Source organism: Neovison vison, chromosome 4, assembly GCF_020171115.1.
Source record: "Neovison vison isolate M4711 chromosome 4, ASM_NN_V1, whole genome shotgun sequence".
Classification (NCBI taxonomy): Eukaryota; Metazoa; Chordata; class Mammalia; order Carnivora; family Mustelidae; genus Neogale; species Neogale vison.
The window spans coordinates 186,441,524-186,465,323 of NC_058094.1; the positions used below are offsets into that span (position 1 = coordinate 186,441,524).

The window sequence follows — 23,800 nt, forward strand, 5'->3', positions numbered from 1 at the left end:
AAGCGTCTGCCTTCGGCTCAGGTCATGATCCCGGGGTCCTGGATCAAACCCCTCAATGGGCTCTCTGCTTGGCAGGAAGCCTTCTCCCTCTCCCACTCCCCCTGCTTGTGTTCCCTCTCTCGCTGTGTCTCTCTCTCTATCAAAAAAAATAAATAAAATTTTAAACAAACAAACAAACTTACAGACATTTTTTTTTCTTTCAGTACTTTTAAGATGTCATCCCACTGTTTTCTCTCTTGGATCATTTCCAGTGAGAAATTCACTGCTTTCCTTGACTTTGTTTCCCTTATGTATAAGTGTCTTTTTGTCTCTAGCTGATTTTAAAATGTTTCTTTATCATTGGTGTTGGACAATTTCATTCTGATGTGCCTTGGTATAATTTTCTTCATATTTCTTGTGCTTGGGGTTTGTCCAACATCTTGAAACAAACTTTCCTTTGAAACATTTCTTCCAGTGTTTCCTGTCCTCTTTGGGATATTCCAGGGACCTATATATTCAGCTATGTGACGTGTCCCACAGCTCACTGATGTTCTTTTTATTTTTATTTTATTTTTTTATTTTTTTTCTTGAATCTCTGTTTTTGATTTGGGGTAGTTTCTACTGTTATGTCTTCAATTTCACTATTTTTTCTTCTACAATTTCTAAAATGCTGTTAATCCTATCCAGTATAAATTTTGCCTGAGACATCGTGTTTTCATCTCTAGAATTTCAATTTGAGTATTTTTTATATCTAGCAGTCTCCTCTTAACATAGTTAATCTCTCCTCTAGCTTCTTAAACATATGGACTATAGTCATTGTTTTAAAGTCCTTTCTTGTGAATTCTAACATTGTCAGTTCTAGATTGGTTTCAGTTGACTATTTCCCGCCACCCCCCACTATGGGTCATATTTTTTTTGCTTCTTTACATGCCTGGTGTTTTTTGTTAGATGCCAGATATTATAGATTTTACCTTGTGGAGGCTAGATATTATTTTATTTCTTTTTTTGTTTCTTTTGATATTATTTTATTTCTATAAATGCGCTTGAGCTTAGGTCTGGGACACAGTTGAGTTACGTGGTCCTTTCAAGTCCTTTCAAGTCTCACTTTTAAGATATGTGGTGTGGGGGAAATGCTCATTCTAGGCCTAATCATTCCTCAATCCTAAAGCAAGACACCTATGAGTACTCTGCCCCACCAGTGCTCTGGGAATTGTGAGGTTTTGGAGTCTGGCTGATGGAAGACTGCACTATTCCCAGCCTGGGGACTCCTAGGCACTGTGTCTTCTAAGCCTTTCCAGTGATTCTTTTCCCAACCTGTGGTGTTTCCTCACACACATGAGCAGTTCAGCCCCCAGCTAAATACTCCAGAGGGTTTCTGTGAGTTCTCTCTGTGAAGATCTCTCCTCTCTCCCACTCTTCCCTGCAAACTCTAGCTGGGTCAGTCATTCCCGACTCTTCATTTTGTCTCTTCAACTCAGAGAATCTGCCAGGTGCTGCCTGGGTCTGCCCTCCCTCGCTACACCACAGCCTATAAACTATCTCAAGGCAGGAAGCTGGGTGATTATACAGCTCGCATTATTTACTCCTACGTCTCAGGGACACCCATTTTTAATTGCCTGACGTCCATATTTTGAAACTGTTTTTCATATACTTTGTCCAGTTTTTCAGTTGTTTGAGGTGGGAGGAAAATCTAGTTCTTATTACTTCAGCTTGTCAGAAGCAGAAGTCTTCTTTAGGTCGATGACCAGTCAATATTTTCCATATTTTACCCTTATCTATATAGTAAGAGAGGTAATAACAAGATCAAAGACATTGTTTTCTCAAATTTCTTCCATGTGTCTAGGATTCAGCTGTTGAAATTTATATCCTCTGATTTTTATTTGATACAGAGAGAGAAATGATGAGAGAGAGAGATAGCAAGGGGGAAAGAGAGAGGTTGGGGAGCTGCAGTCAGAAGGAGAGGGAGAAGCAGACTCCCCACTGAGCAGGGAGCCTGATGCAGGACTCAATCTCAAGACCCTGAGATCATGACCTGAGCCGAAAGCAGACGCTCAACTGACTGAGCCAACCACGTGCCCAAGGGTATTCTTTCTACTTCTTGTAGAAGAAGGGCGACACTCCAACCACTCTCCTCCCAGGTGACTTCCTCTGCTAGCCCATAAAGTATTTCTCCTTAGGTAAGAGAAAAAAATCTTCCAATTTAATCTTTAGCAGGTTCATCCTCTAGTAGCCACCCATACCCCCCACCCCTGCTAATATAACACAATATCTATGGTAAAAGTTCAGATAGATTTAGAACTTCCAGAGGCTCATATTTACAGAATTGTTACCTGCCTCACTTCATGTAGTTCTTTCTTTGCTCCTTCCAGCCTTTTGCAATGACAGGAGAAGCAGTCTAAAACATGAACATGGCCTTATAGTCATATAGCGTGCAGATGAAGCTAGTAAGGTTCTTATCTAACATTTAGTTTAAAAAAAAAAAGAATATATATGTCTTAGGCAGAGCTGCTGTAACAGAATACTACAGACAGGGTGGCTTATGAACAATAGGAATTTATTTTTCACAGTTCTGGAGGCTAGAAGTTCAAGGTCAAGGTGCTGGCAGTTTCAGTGTCTCATGAGAACCCACTTCCTGGTCCACAGATGGTCATCTTCTCACTGTGTTCTTACATGGTAGAAGGGGCAAGGGAGTTCTCCTCTCCGGGGACTCCTTTGAAGGTATTTTGCAAAGTAGTAACCCCACTAATGAGAGCTCTGCTCTCCTTACCTGTCACTCCCTGAAAGCCCCACCTCCTAATACCATTACCATGGGAGTTAGGATTTCAATGTATGATGGGGGATGTGTGCTTAATATTCAGTTCATTGCAAAATACATACGGAGATATATACATTTTGTTTTTTATTTTATTGTCAGCATGGCATTTAAGGGCTATGCATTTCCTTCTGGATTTTCTTCCCCTTATTAAAGACGTATCTGCAATCATTTGCTATTTTGTCTTAAGAGATGGTCATCCTTTCTCCTTTATTTTGTGTTTTACTCCTTGTATCAGGAAACCAGTGACACAGTTTTACCTGGACCCTCTGACAATCAAGAAAATAGACCCTTGGAATCCCCCCACTCATCTCTATCTCCATGCATTGGGCATTTATTGAGGATCTTCGGCCTGTCCGGCACAGAGAGGGTTTGATCTCAGTCCTTCTGACACCCCACTTCCCTTCACTGACCCCAGGCCTTGTGACTTCTTTCCACAGGTGCCATAGTGAACAGAGAAAACAGCTGTCAGTCTGACAGCAGCGGATTCCTGGATGACCCCCTGGAACCATTGTCCTTGCAGGTAGAGGGCCACTGGTGGGTTGGAATTGGAGTAGAAGGAAAGATAAACAGAAAGCACACCACACTGCCATATTTGGGAAGGGCAGCCAGCCCGTAGAAGACATGCACCACAAGCACCCAAGGGGCGGGGGATTGGAGTCACACTAAACAAGGTGCCAGAAAGCTTAGCATTCCTTTCCTTTTTATTTTCTTTGATTTTACCAAACAAGGAAGTGAGCTGCATAGACGGAAGAGCTTAGTTAAAGTGTGACCTCATGGAAACCTGAGTTTGTAACTTTTATTTCCGGACCCCTAAGTTAAGGGTAATGGCAAGGGACAGACACAAGCGCATCTTAAACCAATCCCTTCCCCACTGTCCTGACCCATTTGCTTTTATCCTGATTTCTCACACAGATGCCTTCCTTGCCAAGCAGCCAGAGTCCTGTTGAGAATGGATGTAGAGAGCCAAGGGATCAGAGCCAGTGCTTAGTGCCACCCCAGGACTGCCAGCAAGAGTCAGATGAATCTGATTCCAAGAGTATGGTGAACACAGCCTTTTCGAATCAAGACTGGAGTGTCATGGAAGAAAAGGCCTCAACATCTACAGTGGAGGAAGAGTCTCTGTTTGAGGATATGGAGAAGCCCCCAGAGGCATTGACCCCATATACAGCCCTTGACGGGACCCCCAAAGGGGGAGAACACCCAAGGAAAGACAGCCATCCAAGGCAGGACTTGCCCAGGCCCCAAACTGGAACTGAGGCCCTGGTGGGTCCAGCTAGCTCCAGGTGGGACTGTCCTCTGGGGTTTAGGCTACCCCATAGCACTGAAGCCAAGGATGGGTTTCTGAAGCTTGAGGGAGCTGAGGAAACATCCGTGCAAAGGCACCACTGCAAGTCCCGAAGACCACGGGGAGCTGATTCTGCTCAGGACAAGCGTCATGTAGGCGCTGAGGAAACCTGTCCTGACACCAATGGTACCTCAGTGACAGGAGAGAGCCCATCACAGCATGTCCCGAGACCCAGCAATGTCACGTCCTATACAGTTGACCTTATTCAAACATCTGCGAAGTTCATTCCCCACCTTGACAAACCTGCTGGAGATACTCCCGACGCAAAGCCAGTATGTCATGCTTTGGGTCAAATACCACATTGGGCAGAATCTGAGAGGGGAAAGTTTCCTCCAAACGCTGACTCAAACGCTGCTGGTTCCAAGTCGGTGACAATCCAGATGTCCTCCAACCTGGCATCGGCTGCTCTGAATGCTGGGGCTTTGGGGACTGATTCTAAAGGAACAGCTTTAGAATGCACCATGGGTGACCTTACTCCCACAGCAGAACCAGGACTGGAGACAAAATCAAGACAGTGCCGTGATGTTTCTGTTCAGGCTGATATACGTGAGCTTAGACCCTGTCACTGCTGTTCAGGGCAGAGTAACAAGGCCCGGCGCCTCACCAAATCCGTCTCTCTGGACACAAGCTTCCCTTATATCTGCCCACCGGGCATCTGCCACACTGAACACACCCACAGCAGTGTCTGCTGTCATCACCAGCCCCACTGCCATTCAGAGAGGCAGAGCCCCAGCCCTGTGTCTTCAGCCTGTAGACACTGCCTGTGCTCCCATCACCATCTGGAAGCCCAGTTCATGAAGACTTTGAGCGTCCTTCAGGACACCACAGTGAAGGAGCTGTGCTCTGTAAGTATTCCTCTCTGCCAAGACAGGGCGGAAGGCCGCTGGAGCAACACCACCTCAGGGAGAATGTTCAGGCCTCCCAAATGTGAGCTCAAATCATGATGAATATTTGTAGAGTGCTTTATAGCTTACCACACATTCTCACAAATTTTTTTTTTTTTTTTTTTTAGGATTTTACTTATTTATTTGACAGAGAGATCACAAGTAGGCAGAGAAGCAGGCAGGGAGGGGGGAAGCAGGCTCCCCGCTGAACAAAGAGCCTGATGCGGGGCTCGATCCCAGGACCCTGGGATCTTGACTGGACCCAAAGGCAGTGGCTTAACCCACTGAGCCACCCAGGCTCCCCTCTCACAAATTTCTTTTTATCTGATGCATCCAATCCCCTCCGGAAGTAAGAAGGCAAATTTCATTATTAATCCTCATATGACAGAGGGGTATAGAACAATAAGTTCACATGTAAGGTTATAAATATTAACGCATCTGTACCTCATCTCCAGTTCAGTCTAACTGAACCATTCTCTGTCTTAAATTCACTTAGCTGAATAATCTTGCACAAGCCGTTATTACATCTCTCTTGATTCTAGTTCCTGCTTTGCAAAATAGGGAGACTCTTAATGGCACAGACACAGGATTGTTTTAGGATTAAGCGAGAGAAAGCTTGTAAAGCATTCGGCATGCGCAGACGCTCAGCCCAGTGCCCAGCCCACACAAGGCCCCAGAAAATGCTCATTGAATGGCTCCTGGTTTTCTTACTCATTTTTATCATTATTTTATTATTGTTCAGCTCTTGAATCTAGAGCTTCTCTAGAAGCTCCATGTCAAATGGAGGGACTCCTGCTCCATCGTGGGTGAGTTTATTTAAAAGTGGACATTGAGTTTACTGAAAACTGCCTGACCCCCAACCTGTTCAGCCCCTGATAAATCAATAAGCATTTAGTGAGTCCTTCCCATGTTTCCTCTTCCTTGATTCTCAAGGTGAGAAATGATCTAGGCTTTTCTTCTTTAAAAAATAAATAGCATCACACATGAAATCACCTGTATTTAAAGTGAAAAAAAAAAAAAAAAAAAACCAGAAAGGTGGCACAGATAATATAGGGCTACAGCTGTTTAAAGGAGAGTAGAAGGCAACTGTTATTTATTAAGCACCTACTGTTTGAGGCCTGACGGGTTACCTTCCCATTCTTTTAATTCCACAAATATTTATTGGGTGCCTATGCTAATCACTTTATTTACCATATGTTGCATAACCCTCATTTTCACCCATACCATAAATCCTGAGTCCCTCATATATATGCCAAGTCCTCCCCCTTTTACAAATGAGGAACCTAGAATCAAGAGAGTATAAGTTTCCAACTTCCTCTACTAATAAGTGGTTAAGTCAGATGCAAATTCAGATTTAGCTGACACCAGATTCTTGGACAACATACTCCAGGCAATGATGCATCTAGCTTTAAAATATCTAAATCCGAAGAAGTGTAATGGCAACATGAGAAAGTGATTATGTGAAAGACCAGGCAATTACTACCTAGCCCTGCAACATCTAGAAATCTGCATAAATGTTGTATAAACATAGAAAGAGAATCAATGAAAGATAAGTGATTTACTCATCATTTTTCAAATTGCAAGGTTTCCGGCATTTGGAATTGAATTGATCTGAGATTATACACCCTGAAATACATACTATCTCAGGTTTTATTAGATGACAATGCATTTCTCCTTACTTAGATTCGAGGAACCACAAACATACACTCAAAGAAAACAGTCTTTTTACATGTGCATTATTGTACTTGTGGGCAGGTGCACACACAGGCACACAGAGACCAGCAGAAAAGCAAGTGAAAATGGAGGATTGCATTTTCACACAAGAGCAGGCTACTTAAGCCAAAGAACATACTCAGGAACAGAGAGAAAAGGTATCTGTGGTGAGTGAGCCTGGGTTTGTAAGGCCCAAATAATATTCTGGAGAAAAATATCTCTTAATCAGATGCCAGCTGCTAACTAGGGTTACAAAAATTATTTATTAAAAAAAAATCTGGAAAATGAATTTGGACCAAGTGAAGATTAAAGGCAGGGATAGATACTATCTACCACCCGTTCCAAGCAGGTGTTGAAAGGAAGAGCAAGTTTAGGTAAAAGACTCAGAAAAACATTCCCATCACCTCCCCTTACAGAGGAGTGCATAACAGTGCAGAGATTCACTTGACTTACCGGTAAATGTTATTTTGGTGGTCTTGTGGGTCATCATGATTTGTTGATAGGATTAATTCTTTTTTCTTTTGAAGATTTTATTCATTTATTTGACAGACAGAGATCACAAGTAGGCAGAGCGGCAGGCAGAGAGAGAGGGGGAAGCAAGCTTCCTGCTGAGCAGAGAGCCTGATGTGGGGCTCGATTCCAGGACCCTGAGATCATGACCTGAGCTGAAGGCAGAGGCTTAACCCACTGAGCCACCCAGATGCCCCTAGGATTAATTCTTATGAATGTGTGAATTCTTCATAATAATTTAGTGATTAAAAAAATACTTTCTATACAAGAAAGTAACATCTGAAATTAGATTTTTGGATATTAGAAAAGTCTTTTATAATGTTCGCAATTTAGATTTAAGTAAAAAGCATACACCGCTTAAAAATTAAGATGAACCAATTCAAAAGTGACGTTTCAATGTTTTCTCATGGTATTGCTCTTACTATTAAAGTTAAAGTTTGTTTTAATGGACTTGGGTCAGTCAAGTAGACCTTGATTTGACTTTGGGTTATAACCCAGCACTTACTTTGGAAGAAAGAGTTCCAAACAGCCTTTTGTTTTTGCTTGCCTAGTGTTTCCTTTTTTCTGAAAACTACATACCTGTTCTAGAACTGAAATGTACTGTTAGTACTTCCAAATGACCAGAAGATGGCAGTGTTTTAGAATCTTCCACCTCACACCTTCTGGGCCAGCTATCAGTACTTCTGAATCCCAGACCCCTGTGCCTTCCAATCACAAAGAATTACCCCAGAATAACTAGATGAAGCGTAAACTTTAATGTTTCTAATGCTCAGCCTACTTGAGCACCATATTTCCATCCCTAGAGTTTGGTCGGTCTGTAGGAAATCTACTAGGACCATTCAGGCAGCTCAGTCCTAAGCGACAAATAGCTTGTCCCCGTGTCCAGGCACACTACTGTGACTCAGATCTCGAGAAGAAAAGATATGACTCAGGCTGGAAATCTGGACCTTGGACAAGTCAGTTTGCCATTCGGTGTCAGAACACCTCTCTATAAAATGAGCCCTTCATGGTCTCGAAGATCTTTTCTGCTTTATTTATATTTATTTATAGCCATAATTGTAGTCACCCTTCAAGCATGCTTGCCAACATCAATAACACTTCAAATACTTCTCTAACTGGTTCAAATGCACTCACACTGAAGCCAAAGTAATTAGAGAGTTTTGCCATGTAAAATATGTTATTCATACATAAAAATTAGGGGACAGAATCAAACCAGACTCTCAGAGCAAAATGATGAGGAGTTTTTGGTCTAAGAACATCACTTGCAGCAAAGTATTTCTATTATGACAATTTCAGTAAAAGTAGAAGTGAAGCTCCAAGAATCTTGGCCATGGGGTTTGGGGGAGTAAAGTAAGAAATCTGGGACTTCCTTAAAACAGGGCTAAGAGGAATTAACACAGCCATAAGACTGGTCTCCATGGAAGGAAGAAGAAGATAAGGTTGAAAGACAGCTGCCATGAAAACTAGATTCCTCTAAAGAACTTTCCAGAAGCCCCACCCCATGTTTTCCACTTTGATCTCATTGCCATCCTACTGCAGGGGATGCTGGGAAATATCATTTGTTAGACACACTGTTACCCTAAGATATTAGAAGTCTCTTTACGTGAATAAAGGGGGAAAAGACAGTGAGCAGGCAACTAACAGCCTCTGCTATGCTACTTTGGGCGGTGGGGAGGGGAGCCAAATCCATAAGCATGGTAGAGAAAGCATTAGGGTCTAACAAGCATTAATGTTGCTTAAAGTCAGATGGGTGGAGATGTTGGGGTTCTGGATCATGCATCTATATTTATTTATTTATTTGTTTGACAGAGTTAGAGAATGAGTGGTGGGAGGGGCAGAGAGAGAAACAGACTCCCTGCAGAACAGAGACCCTCATATGGGACTTGATCTGAGGTTCCTGAGATCTCAGGCTCCTGCAATCAGATGCTTAAGGGACTGAGCCACCCAGTCACCTTCATGCATCTGTTCAAAGCATGATCCAACCTGGGCTGGAAAAGAAGGCAGATATCTAGTAAGAACTCAGCAAATCATCGGGTTCAATCAACAAATGGACTGGACTTAGGGGCTTCAGGAAGACATATAAATTAGGACACCACGGCAGAAACAGAGTCACACAGAGAAATTTAAGAACAATTTAAAGAACGATTCACAGATGAATGGGTAAAGAAAATGTGGTGTATATATACAATGGAATACTATGCAGCCATCAAATAAAAAACGGAAATCTTGCCATTTGCAAAGATGTGGATGGAACTAGAGGGTATTATGCTAAGCAATCAGAGAAAGACAATTATCAGATGATCTCTCTGATATGAGGAATATGAGAAACAAGACAGAGGATCATAGGGGAAGGGAGGGAAAAATGAAACAAGACAAAACCAGAGAAGGAGAAAAAACCTTGAGACTCTTACTCTCAGGGAAAAAAATGAGGGTTGCTGGAGGGGAGGCAGGTGAGAGGGATGGGTGGCTGAGTGATGGACATTGGGGAGGGTATGTGTTATGGTGAGTGCTGTGAATTGTGAAAGGCTGATAAATCACAGACCTGTACCCCTGAAACAAATAATACATTATATGTTAATAAAAAAATAAAAATAAAGAACCATTCACATCAGGAAAAATAAGGAGCAGTATGGGGAGCATAGACAGAGTTTAATTTTAGATTCCAGTTCACAAAGAGAGTAGGATGCCTAACTGATGCCTCCCTTACTCTGGGTGAGCTTGTTAGCCACATGGTGAAATCTTGCAGATTTCACCATCAGGGACCGTGGTTAAGCAGGGCTAAGACTGATATATATATATTATTCTAAGCAGACTTTCTCTAATCAAACACATAGCATTGGAACAGATGTGTTCAACATTATTGAGATTCAGAGTGAGGCAATATTCAATGCCTACGTTAAACAAGATTTAACAGGACTCAGCTTTCCTAAGCACAAGCCATCTCTCCGACACTTTCCCCCTGATTTTCTTATCTGTGTCCTTGTACCCTGACATCATCTAGTTCTTCAGACAGTCCTGTCTCTGGGACATAATGTCTCCAAGAGCCAATCAACAACCAACTGCTGCCCTTCTGTCCCAGGCAAATATTGCCTCTGCTCACCTGGAGAAGCCAGAGGCTGGGCTTTCCATCTATTCTTTCCCTTGCCTTAGCGATGGGGCTTCACTGCAGACAAGGGAGCCCTGGCGGGGCAGGCAGGCTCCACCATGTTGAGATCTTACTGTGAATCAGAAAGGACTTCCTTTTCAGCTCTTTCTAATTGTTCTCAGTGCACAGTCCAGGAGATGGAAGTGATGAAGATGGTGTGCCAGAGTTTCCAGGAGCATTTGGAGGAAATTGAACAACACCTTACAGGACAGCAGGCACTCTTTTGCAGGGACATGACAGAGGAGGAAAGGTAATTATCGAAGAGAGTCATCAAAGTAAGTAGAGCCCACACACCTGAAGCAAGGAAAAGTAATCAGGGCAGGACAGATGAGCACCCAGGAGCAGGACTAATGAGAAATGAGTCCCTTTCCTTGGCTTTCCTGTTCTTGTTCTTGCTTTCGCAGCAGGAATCTGTGAGAGCTATTTGTGAGAAAGCAACACTTACTCTTTAAGGCCAAGGCTATTTGAGGTCAGAAGATGGGCAGTCAGCTGAGAAGATGGGGAATAGCCAGCAGGGTATCTTCCATTGATGTGAATGGGGCTTATGCAAATGTAAGTGTTGGAGATTATTAGAGTTTTGGAAATCTGCATTATTTTCACATAGCTGAAAAGCTTATGTCCCAAACGTAGATTAGCTGCTGCCTGGGCCTGAGAGGTGGAAATAGGGATTAACCGTAAAAGGAGCATGGGAGTTTTTATTGGGCAGATGGAATCTATCCCAAACTGACCAGTGGTGAGTGATGCAACTTGGAAAATTTATTAAAAATCATTGCATTGGACTGTTAAAATAGGTAAACTCTGGGTATACAAATTATTCTGCAATAAAGTTATTTAAAAAAGAAAGAACACCTGCCCTGGTGATATACCGTATCTGATACAAATAAAGAAGGTGACAGTCCCTTGTAAGAGATGTCAGAGGAGTGACCTACCTTTTGAGAGGGATGATGGAGGACTGAGCTTGGAGCTTGGAGATGATGGGAAATGTGGTCCATCTCTGTTCTTTGACTGCAGGCAGGAGGCCAAACAGCTGCAGACTCTCCGCTGGGCTCTGCAGCAGCAGGTGGAGGAGCTGGCGTTTCAGTTTGGAGACCGGGCTCAGCAGATCAAAGACGAGATTCTGTTGGTACGGGGCGGTGGAGGGTGACACTTGACTCCATCCTGAAGACCACCAGAGGGATGCGTTAGATCCGAAACCTGATTGTGCGATCCTTTCAGATTCTAGGATTATGTGCCAACACCTTCATTTTAAGTATAAAGAAAGTGAAGCCTTTGCTCAAGGCCACATGGCTAGTTGATGGCAGTTGAGGTTTAGAACTCAGGTCGTCTAATTGCTATGCCAGTCTTTTCTCCTGCCCTGTAAATAAGCAATACCTATTAATAATAATAATAATAATTATTATTATTATTATTGGCCATTTTCCCAATGAGAATAAGAAACACAACTTTTGAGTTGGCTTAGTCACTGCCAGAATTTGCTGCCAGCTCACAGAGCCCACTCTAGAGAATTCCCCACCCAGGAGCACCTTTCCCACAAGTCTGGGTTAACTGTTTGGAGCAAATATGGTAAGCTGCACGCTCTTTTTGTTCTTATTTTCTATTTAGCACTTTGAGCTTCTCACAGAGGAACAAACTGAACACTATCCAAACCTGCATGACTGTAACTGGACAGAAGAGAAGAATGGCCAGACTTCCATGTGCTAAAATCCACCCAGCCATGGCCCCCTGGGTTGCCTTTCCTTCCCAAGATGGCCAGCAAACTCTCAGCTCAAGGGTGACCCATTTACCTTCCTTCTCTTCAGCCACCTTGGAGAGCAGCACCAGGATGTCTCCTCCAGCTGGGGCAGAGTCAGGCCCAGCCCCCTTGTCAAGTTGTCCTATTGGAGATAAGGGTACAAATGACTTCCTCTAGATCAGAGTGGTTTTGATGATCTTCCTTCAAAGTGTAAGAGCACATTCCAGCCAGACAAGAAAATCTAAATTGCCCCCCAGAAGTGTCTGGTCAACCTGCTCCAGCTATTTTTAAAAATATTCTACTCTGTGTTTCAACCCAGGAGAAACTCAATATTTCAATATTTATTCAATACATAATAAGTGAGCACCTACTATGTGGCTGGCACAGAGAATACATGGGGGCCAAAATATGTGTACATATCTCTAGATATAAATGATAGACAGTCTTTGCCCTGCAGAAACACACAGTCTACTGGGTAAGATAGAATGTGGACACATAAAGACATATGGTTTTGAAAACTGTGAAAGAGATTTGAGGGAAATCACAGGGTTTTGTGAAAGAGAACATTGCAGGGAATCTGACTGAGATTAAGCTGTCAGGAGTGCCTGGTTGAGGAAGTGACAACAGAAGAGGGAAAGAAAATCCAGGGCTCAAAAGGGCCAGCCTGTCCAATGGCTTGAGGTGGTCGGTCCCTGAAAGCATTGAAGAAGCTCCCACCATGACCCAGGAGATCCTCGAACGCTAGAGACAGTTGTAAACAAGACAGACATTCGACTCATAAAGAGCGGGATGGAGAGCGGAGAAAAGAACAAACAACAAGATAACTTCAACATTGACAAACACCACGGAGAAGACAACATGTGAACACTGTAGGGGGTGGTATGGAAGAGAAGTGTACAGAATTCCTGAGGGTGATGGGCAGGGCCTTGCTGAAAGGAGGCTATTTGCTTAAAATCTGGATGGTGAGGAAGAGGAAGCCATGTGAAATTCTGAGGGAAGAACCTTGAAAGCAGAAGGAATGGAAAGTTGAAAGGCCCTGAGGCAGAACCAGCCGAAGTTGCTGAGCACATGAGTGATGGGAGCGTGGAGGGCGAGGATGTCCATAGGCTGACTGTATGGGGGTCTGAGAGCCAGGATCCTTCTTCCTTGTGGAAGCCATTACAGGCTTTAAGTAGGATTGTCAGATAGTCTGGTTTACATTTAAAAATCCCACTGTCTGCCAGTGGGGAGCATGCGGTTGGGGACCTGCAGCTAGGTAGCGCTCCCAGGGACGAGGCTGTGGTGTAATCCCTGCGGTAAGAAGCAAAGTGTCGAGTTGCTTCCATGCAGCTGGGGAGGCTTGGGAACCCCCCACCCCCACCCCACTGAAACACGGGATGCACTGGCAGTCTTAAAGCCCTGGAGGAGTTCTAAAAAATGGGGAATGAAAGAAGAATGGAACAGTCAGAAGAACTTCATGGAAAAAGTAATCCCTTGAGAGAAGTTATAACGTGTAGGAGATGGGCCAGTGGAGGTCACTTCCTAGCAAGGAAACTCAGAAGCTATTTCTTTGGAAACTAGCCACTACCAGATTGGGCCTCTTAGCCTGTCTCATCCTTCACCCTTCTTGCTTTTTGAAAACCTTTGGCTTCAGTGGAACCCTCCTACCCTCTGGACCATTCCAGTTTCCTCTGTTGACGGCCCTTTCTCAGACTGGGAACATTCCCCTTCGATCCTTAATTCTCTTTTTTTTCTCTCTCCACACCAATTTCCCCAATATGTGCAATCTACAGGCACCCGTCTCCAGTTCCTGCCCTCTCCAGAATTCCTGCCCAGCATTCTCTACTCTCTATAACATATTTTCACTTGGAAGACTGGCCTGTCTGTCTCACTCAGCCTCCAACCTGATCCTGTCATGTCCCAGAATCGGTTCATCTTCCTGATACGTTCTGTCCACGGCATGATCATTCTCCTCAACGTGTGGACTCAGAACCACAAATTCATGTTGTCTCCTAGTCCTCCTTCATCCTCTTCCCTCAGAATCAAAGATCACATCAACGCTGAGGGTACTGCTACAGTGTCATTCCCACAAGCCCCCTCAGAACCTACTACTTGGTGAACAACCAACTGAGGGGCCTTTTAATTGCCTCTAGCTTCCTTCTCTCTGAGCTATACTGGCCTCTGCCAAAGTGGTCTCCCTAGGTCATCACTTGGGTCATATTACCCTGGGCTAGGGTGAGTAGCCAGGGAGTCCTTTTAGGCTATCCTAGAGAACTAGAGAGAAGTCCCAGGATCATCCTGCCCAGAGCAGTCTTGCCCCAAACAAGCTCTATGCCCCCTCCTGCATCCTGCTGCCTCATTTCCCTGGACCACATCCCTCTTTTGGCTCCTGCAGCATGGTTTAGCTTCCAGCCCCAACTTGGCTCCTGATATAGTCCATATATATGTGCATATGTACATTATGTATGTATATGGTACCCCCCAAATTTTTTCCCTTTCTAAACTTTTAAAATTTTTTACTCTTTCCCTGGGTCAGATGCTAGGCATCCTTGTTTATCTCCATTTATCTCCAATGTAGACTTTGAAAAATTTGCCATAATTTCTGGAGATGACTTCAGAAGTGAAGGGGGAGGCAAAAAACACCCATCACCTTCAGATGAAGGGTAGCATCTGGAATCTCTAAGGATCACTAAACATCTCATGGCATTTCCTTGTTTATTCTCCAAACTCTCTAACAAAGAGCACCAAAGGGGAACCAAGATGTAGAGAGCTGCCCATCAACCCAGAACTTTTGCTGTCTTTGGCCCATCATGACCTGATCGCCAACACTACTTCCAAATGCCATCTTCTGTAGTTCATGTCCTTCTTCTCATAAACATGAAACCTCTAGAAGCCCAGGCTACCTGGTGATCTGTGAAGTAACTGCTAGTGTCCCCAGGGATTCTCTATCCTGAATACCCTTTAGACTCACTGGGGAGATTTAAAAAATACTGACATTGAAACCCCACCCCAGATCAATTAAACAAGAATCCCCAGGGATGGGATCCAGCTACCCACAAATTTTAACAGCTCCCCAAATTATTCTAATATGCAGTTAAAATTGTTGCTCTGGATGAAAAGGCTACCTTACAATTCAACTGTTCCTGTTGTTTTCTAAGGACTCTCTTTTATTTCCCATTTTTCTTTCTATACCACCCCTCTTAGCTAAAGAAGTCTTTCATGATTCATTGACAACCATTGAATTAGGAAACTGGGAGAAAAGAGAAAGAAAAATGATGTGTGGACCTCATTTCTATTTTTTTAGCATTGACTTCTACCTTGCTCATCAGTTCTAACATTTCATCTTTATGTATAAACAAGTGGTAAACAGATGACTTTGTTCTGTTTTCCTTCCTTTCCCAGAAGTCCTATTCCAAATTTGACAAACCAGATTAAATACACATATTTGACTCAGTAGGTCAGGGTAAGGATTATTTGTTTCTTCTATTTAACACCTTCCTTCTCTTGGAGGAAAATGTCTGTATAAAATAGCCCATTACAAAAATTATGAATATGTAAGTAGTCTTCTAAATGTATATAGTTCTTCCACCACTAGGACACAGCACAAACATTCTAGAAAGGTGAACAATTAGACAAATTTCTTTTATGGCATAAATATTAAATATAAATGTAAAACTGGGTGTTTTGAGTATTATTTATAGTACATGAGGATATGAAGCAAGTTTCTCAAGGACAGAATCGACAATACGCATTTAGGTAACTCAAATACTCTGACCTTATGATCTCCCCTTGTATTCTTCCAGCTTTTCCATAAATAAGCTTCTAAAATTCATGTGCATATCATACTATTTATAGCAGCTACAGTGTTTTACTCCAATATCAATGTACTCAACCTAAAATATCATAAAACATTACGGTTATGGAGCGAATGTTGAAGCAAAGTAAATGCCTTCCACCTTGAACCTTCAGGCATCCCTTGCTGGCCTCTTTATTCAAGGTGATACACAAACAATGTCCCATACTAAGCACTTACCTTGTAATCTCTTGTTCTCAAATGTGGGTTCACAGCAAAACTGCTCACTAGGCTTGGAAAAAAAATTTTTTTTTAAAGATTATTTATTCATCTGAGAGAAAGAGAAAGAGCAGGGGGAAGGGCAGAGGGAGAGGGAGCAGCAGACTCCCTGCTGAGTGTGAAGCCCAATGCAGGGCTTGATCCCACAACCCGCAGATGAAGATGCAACCTCAGCTGAAACCAAGAGTCCAATGCTTAACCACTCAACCAACTGAGCCCCCCAGGCACCCCTAGGCTCAGAAAATTTTTCTTCTGAGAACCTAGCTTAAAGCTAAATAAGATTCCACTTTGGAGTCCAGATGTATTTTGACGAAGTTCAGAGGTGTTTTTTACCTGAGTTGCTTCCACACAAATAGATGGAAATGAAGATTTGGTTGTTACCAGTTTATATAATCAAACTGGATAAAACCGATGGACAGACCATGCAGGTCACCATTTGTTTACACAAAAATAGGAGTCTTTGCCTGTGACAAACTTTACCTCATTTGAGTCTCACAGTGCTAAAGGAAGTATTCCCCATCTGAACGACGAGGAAGCTAAGATATGGAGGGGCTGACGTCATAAGCACACACTGAATCTTGTGCTTTATTAAGAAGCAACTGCATGCTGGGGGTAGGAGCTTAAGCTCTGGAGTTAAATCCAGGGTCTGAAGCTTAAACCCAAATCTTCTACTTATTATCTGTGTTGGGTAAACTTCTTAATCCCCAAGCCTCAGTGTCACCATCTATAAATTATCAGAGTGAATACATATATAGCCCTTTAGAACGAGTGCAATATGGTTCTTTGGAATATGGTTCAGTAGGATTCCATACCGAGTATGGCTCAGTATGATTAAGATTCTGATGACAATAATAACAAGAGGAGAGAAAACTCCTTAATACCTACTTCCATGCAAGGTATTGGGTTAGACATTGTATGTGCATTATCACTTTTCTTCACAACCATCCTGAAAGGCAAGAATGAATACACACACACACACACACACACACACACACACACGTGCTCAAAAAGATTGTAAATTGTCTAAGTTCTGGAAACTAATAGGAGACTGAGTTGACTCTCTGATTCCCTGCTTTGCCAGTGGTTCCCGTTTATGGCTCTGCCAAGATGTGGGGCTTATGCGGAGCCCACTGATGGGTCCAAATCAACCAGAATAGCCCTGCTCCTGACTACATTACATAGTGGGCTTCAGCAGAGATTTTTCTTTAAAAAAAAAAAAAATCATCTCCTTACTATAGAAAAGTTTGAAAAGCACTGTACTATGCTAATCATACAGGACTCTTAGAGTCAGATACAGGCTCCGAGTTGCTTTCATACAAGGAAATGTCTTCCACCACATAGGAATCCTCAAGAACCTAGCATCCTAAAAACTCTTAGCTTACTACTACTTGTCCCACTGACAGGAATAATGGCTAGAACCCCTTTGCAGCCTCTGAATGATTTTCTGGGTCATTTTTTTGTTCTATCATCAAGTCCCAAGATCTTAAATTCTCTTTCTTTGAAAGTTGTCTGTATTCAAGTTGACTATATTCAGGAAAACACAGGCCATGTATTTGAAAAACAGAGGAGATTATTGCAATAAATATTTGTAGGAAGTTAAAACAAAAATCTCTTTAATTCTGAAACCCAGTTCAGTGTTGGAGCCATTTTGTTTCAATGAACAAGAAGGAAAAAGTAAAACCATACTACCTGTTTATTATCAAATTTAGAATTTAGAAAGGGAACAGCTTAACCCCTTCTATATCAAAGGACAAGGGTCACTTCCCTGTATTAATTTCATTCTATCCAGATGCCATCTCTGTATTCAAAGCCAGAGCTTTGAATAGAGAAGACTGACTTGAGAAACAATATTGGGAACTCAAGTCACGTATTTTCCTTGGTTTTGTTATGCGTGAGTGAAGACCCAGGTTGCATGATGGAGACAAAAAGATGAAACCTTGAAGGCTGCTTTGAACCACAGCATATGCATAGGCTGTATAGATTTGTCTAAGCAAATATATATTTTTGTCCACAGATAAACATTTCTCAGAAAAGTGTCCCATTCGATAGATTTTAACAGGTATTACTGTATATGTGGATTTTTGTCTGCAAGACCAGAGTTATTTTGTCTTCAAAAGGAAATAATTCTGTTGAGGAAAAAAAAAAAAAAAAGATCAGAAGACTTCTTAATGACTTGAAAAGCTGCTCTATTAAACTGTTTTTTCTTTGTTAAGAAAGTCATCCGTTTCTGTAGTACAACACTAGTCAAATAAAATGGGACATTTGTGCAGAGTTTAAAGATAGAAAGTAGTTTCTCTTTGAGAAGAAAAGCTTCAAAGTGTTTCATTGTGGGTTGGTGGGTTGCAAATCTAATTTCAAACTGTAAACAAAACAACGAAGAGCAGCCATAATTTGAGGGATTATGGGTTACTAAAAATGATGTCAAATTGCTTTTTTTTGAAAATTCAGAGTATAAGCAGAAGGCAAAATATGGATGCCACCTTTCTTTACCTAAACTTATGGCACCTTTCTCTATCTAAACTCAGTCTCTAGTAGTCTAATTTTAAAACATGGTAGTTTTAGTCGACCAGAAGTTTAGTATGAGATGTGCCCTTCTGATTCTGCCCCATGTTAAGTAAAAGAAGAGCCCTCCGCATCGGAGATGATTTCTTATTAGAATCACACTGAAGAATTTTCCCTTTGAGTACTCCAAGAACTCAGTACTTCACCAAGAAAATGGGAGTGAATGACAACAATTCTTAAATTGTACGTGCACTTTTTAAAATTCCTGTTATCCTTCAATAATTGCTTATTTGTTGATGACAAGGTACCAGAGTCACAGGATATCTGTGTTTTTCTTTTTAAATCTTAAGAGGGACTATTTTATAAGTGTGTAGTTAATATGATTTAAGACACACTATATGTGTCCAGCATTGAGACATATCTTTGAATATTCACCATGATCTCCTGTTAAAACTATACCCAGTTCCCTCTTTTTGCCGGAATAGAGAGACAACTATGTTGTCCTTTGTGTCTCCAGAGTCCCCTCTATGGACTCCAACCTTAATTCCAAACTCTACATCACACTTAATTGCTCACGTTTCCACCTTTCCACAGACTTTACAGTAAGTTTCTTAAAGTGAGAGGTTGAGTCCTTATTTTTCTGAAATTGCTTGTAGAGAGAATTGTAATCAGAAAATGATAGGGGCATTTGGTGAAAAAATAAACATATTTTAATATATGGGAACTGATCCCAGAACTAAATTTACTGAGTGATACTTTTAGTGGGCATGGAAATATGCATAGAGAGTTATTTTTCTTACAACAGTTTAAGATGTTATTCCACTATTTCCTTTTCCATTTTTTTGCTTTGCCTTCATGATATCTGATGAGAAAGCGTCCTTCATTTGAATTACGGATTCCTTATGTGTTGTTTTCATCTGGCCTTTTCAAGATTTTTTGCTTTTAGTTTCCGTTCTTTATGATGAGTCAGTGCATGGCTTTCTTCAAGTTTATCTTATCTGAAGTTTGACAAACTTCTTGCATCTGCAAATATATGTTCCTTTATAAAATCTGGAAATTTTTCAGCCATTATCTCTTCAAATAAATTTCTGCACCATTTCTTCTCCTCACCTTCCAGGGTTATAATAACAGTCAAGTAAGAAGCTCTGATACTGTCTCAGGGTTCTTTGAGACTCTGTGTATATTTTATCAAACTTTTTTTCTTCTATGTTTTCCAGATTGGGTAATCTTTATTGATCTACCATCAAGTTTATTGATTCTTTTCTTTCTCATCTCCATTCTGCTTTGGTGGTTCTACAGTGGACTTTGTATTTCTATTATAGTATCTATCCATTCAAATTTTCCATTTGATTCTTGATATCACTTCTGTTTTTTGCCTGAGAATTTCTATCTTTCCATTTTTAAGAGGTTCAGCCTTATTCTATGTATATCATTATAAGAGGCTCTTGAAAAACTTTGTTCAATAATTCCCACATCTGGGTCATCTCAGAATTTGTGCTTGTTGATTACTTTTTTCCTTGGTTTCTTTGCATGTCGAGTAATTTTGGATTGTATCCCAGATATTTTCCTATTCTAGGAAACTCTGGGTTCTGCTCTTAACTTTGGATAAAAAATTTATGGGGAGTGTCTTATTTTGTTTTGTTTGTTTGCTTTAGTAGGCAACCAACCTAGCTATGTTCAGACCACAGTCCTTACCCACTTGCACACTGTAGCTCAGTTTCAATTTAGTATTTACAACCTTTCTGTAATTCTGGCCTACCCTGTTCATGCACCTTTCAGGGCTCAGTATAAAAACCTGGGTAGTGGTCTACACTACAGTTCAGCTCTCAGAGTGTTTGCTCTGTTGTTTATGATCAAGTTCTATGCATGTACAACTTGTGATCAGCCCAAGACTTTGTATATAGAGATTTAAAGGATCCCTTCCTCCAGCTACCTCCCTTCTGTGAAGCCACCATATTCACTGACTCCCAGGAGCTCTTTTCATGGCTCTACCTGCAAAACCATTGTTTTAGCATCAATGCACTCTATGGAACTTCCTGAAACTAGATCTACCTCAGAGCAAAGTAGCAAGAGGAGTCTTCAAACCACATGCTGCCATAGGCTATACCACCTCCACTGTCGCTGCTCTTGCCACTACCATGGGAATGCCACTTCATTACTCTGACACATCTCAAATAGGGCTTGAATAGGTAATGATCTCTCTTTTCCAGGGGCTCCTTTCCTAATTTTATAGCCTAAGAGGGAGAATTTTTCTTGCAACAATTTCTAATAACACCTACTGCACAGTTTCAAGATTCAGGTTTCCCTGGAATCTATGCCAGGAAATATGGGAGGAAAGAAGAAACAGAAACTCTTCTCCATAGGTGTTCTTTGAGTTTTTTGGTCTCCTCCCCAGTTAACTTGTTACTATATATCCTTCAGAGTCCTCAGATGGTGTTTCATGTATTCTGTTCAGGACTTTTTGTTGTCATCTGCAGAAAAGCTAGAGTGGCATGCATCTACTCCATCTTAACCAGAACTAAAATTTGCCAATCTAATTGTTCTTCATATTCTTTTATTATAGTAAATAATGCTAACAACAGTTGTTTACTATGTGCTAAAAGGTTAAAACTTTGTATGCATGATTTACATGTAGAAAAGCAACAAACATTTGTTAAAAACTCCATTATCCTCAGTTTATAGATGAGGAAACAGAGACTTATGGGGGTTAAGTGACTTGCTCAATGTCACACAACTGGAAAACCAAGTATGACCCTAGGCTGCTCTGACCCCAGAGCCAAACTCTGAATCGTTCCACAATATAGCCATGGCTAGCTCTGTCACGCAGCCCCCTGAATGGGGTCAGAGCTGCAGACGCTCTGATTACATGTGAGGATCAGGCAGCAGTCTTCTCTGAGACCCATGTTTTCATAGCTTTCAGCATTGATTAGGTCAAGTTGAAAGAGGTACTTACGCACAAGACAGGTTGAGATTTAATATTGCTTTGTGTTGGTTATTGGGCAGGTGTTTGTTTAAAGGAAGTGGAAACAGGTGTGTGGGCTCTGATTCAATTACATGATGGAGAGGAACACACTGATCCATGGCCATTTTCAAGGAGAGATGCTGATTGTGCTAATTAATCATTTGTCTGTCAGAACAAAATAGAACATAATAGAAAATGATGTTCCAGTTACCATAGGTATGGAACACGGACTCATGTGTCTGGCACTCCAGCAACCAGATGCAACTGTTTATGATGACAGCAATTAAGATGCAGTGCCTGGGTCCTCCTGGATTACTGTGTCTGAGACGGCGTTTTATAGACTCTTGCCAACAGCATGGGACATCATCCAACAGGAATTGCATCTCAGAGGAACTTTTCCCTTCAAAGAGATTAATTGAGTCCTTTTAGATCATGATGATGTCCCAGAGATATGGCTGAATGGAATATTTTTCCATCCTGTGCCTTGGAACACTCAATCTACTTCACCTAACCAAGCCGTTTATGCTCATAAGAGAGTGTCCTAATGATATTTTGTTCTTTCTTAATGTTATTCACTTGCCACCCAATGGCCAGAGTAGTTCCTTAAAGACAAATCAGGTACTTTGCTTCCCTGAATAAGAATTTCCAATAGTAAGGATGAATACCCAACTTTTGTAGCAACATGGATGGGACTGGAAGAGATTATGCTGAGTGAAATAAGTTAAGCAGAGAGAGTCAATTATCATATGGTTTCACTTATTTGTGGAGCATAACAAATAGCATAGAGGACAAGGGGTGTTAGAAAGGAGTAGGGAATTTGGGTAAATTGGAAGGGGAGGTGAACCATGAGAGACTATGGACTCTGAAAAACAGTCTGAGGGTTTTGAAGTGGCGGGGGGGGTGGGAGGTTGGGGTACCAGGTGGTGGGTATTATAGAGGGCACGGCTTGCATGGAGCACTGGGTGTGGTGAAAAAATAATGAATAATGTTTTTCTGAAAATAAATAAATTGGAAAAAAAAAAGAATTTCCAATAGTTTTTCAGTATATTTATAATTAAATGTCAGCTCCTTACCAAGATGTGCAGTGCTCTACATGACCCAGTCTTGCATATGTCCAAGAGTTTATTTCATGCCACTCTCCCTTTCTCACTGTGATTCAATTTCTTGGATTGTCTTGCCAATGCCTGAACATATTAAGGGAACTCTCACTTCCAGGGGAATTCCTTTGCTGTTTCCTCTTTGCATTTGCTATTCCACTTTCCCCAGACATTCATATAGGTGGTACTTTTTCATTCAGATCTTCAGATGTCTTCAGAAAGGCTTCCCTAACTAGCTCTATCCAAAATAGGGTTTCTTTCTGAAAATATCTCTATATACGCTCTGTACATTTAACCTACTTTGTTTTCTTCATAACATTTACTATCTGGATTTGTATTCATTTACTTGTTCAATAACTATCTTGTTCAGTGACTATCTCCCTTACTAGAATGTAAGATTCATGGGGGAAAGACGAGTCTGCCTACTCCATATTTTATCCACAGGCCTAAACCACAGCCTGAAACATAACAAGTTCATAAAGACTTTGATGAGTAAATGGACAGGAAAATTAACTAATCATGTATCTACAGATATTGGATATACATAAATAAGGCAGTCTAACCCATCAAGGAATTTTTAGTTTGGGGAGGAAAACATAGACTGCCAATAACCTGTCCATGTTACTTCCTTGCTTAGACCTTTCAAAACCTCCCTATCCACAGCAAGGTTTCTGAGCCCAGGATCATCATTTTCACTAGACAGTGGAGAAGTCGAGAAAAAGATAATAGGACATATGGCAAGTCTTTAATAAAGTGAGTGTAACCTGAGTTACAGTATTCTAACTCTTCCTTCACGGTTACAGCTCCCTCTAAATAGGAGGAGTTTCCTCTTGGTTGCAGGTAACCAACCTCACTCCATATTCTATAATCTATGTCAAAGATTTTTTTCTCCACTCTAGGCCCCCCCTTGCTTCTCTAGCACCTGGAACTTGCTACCTGAATTCCCCTTATTGTAAACTCACTCTCTCCCAGGGGCCTGCTTCAAAGCAATATGGACAGGTTTCCTTTACCTTTAGGACCTCATGTCTATATTGACTTTTCAGATTATAGTAAAACATCTAGTCA

The 23,800-nt window shown here is 41.6% G+C and overlaps 1 protein-coding gene across 1 annotated transcript in view; it reads left to right on the top strand.

Moving 5' to 3' along the window:
* ITPRID1 (ITPR interacting domain containing 1) overlaps positions 1 to 12,367 on the top strand; it is an 85,507-nt gene extending 73,140 nt beyond the window's left edge. The window contains 6 exon segments of the mRNA XM_044246326.1: positions 3,232 to 3,314; positions 3,707 to 4,984; positions 10,514 to 10,641; positions 11,403 to 11,514; positions 11,994 to 12,083; positions 12,085 to 12,367. Coding sequence (XP_044102261.1) covers positions 3,232 to 3,314; positions 3,707 to 4,984; positions 10,514 to 10,641; positions 11,403 to 11,514; positions 11,994 to 12,083; positions 12,085 to 12,300 — 1,907 coding nt within the window. The 3' untranslated portion in view covers positions 12,301 to 12,367.
* Positions 12,368 to 23,800: the final 11,433 nt, after the last annotated feature.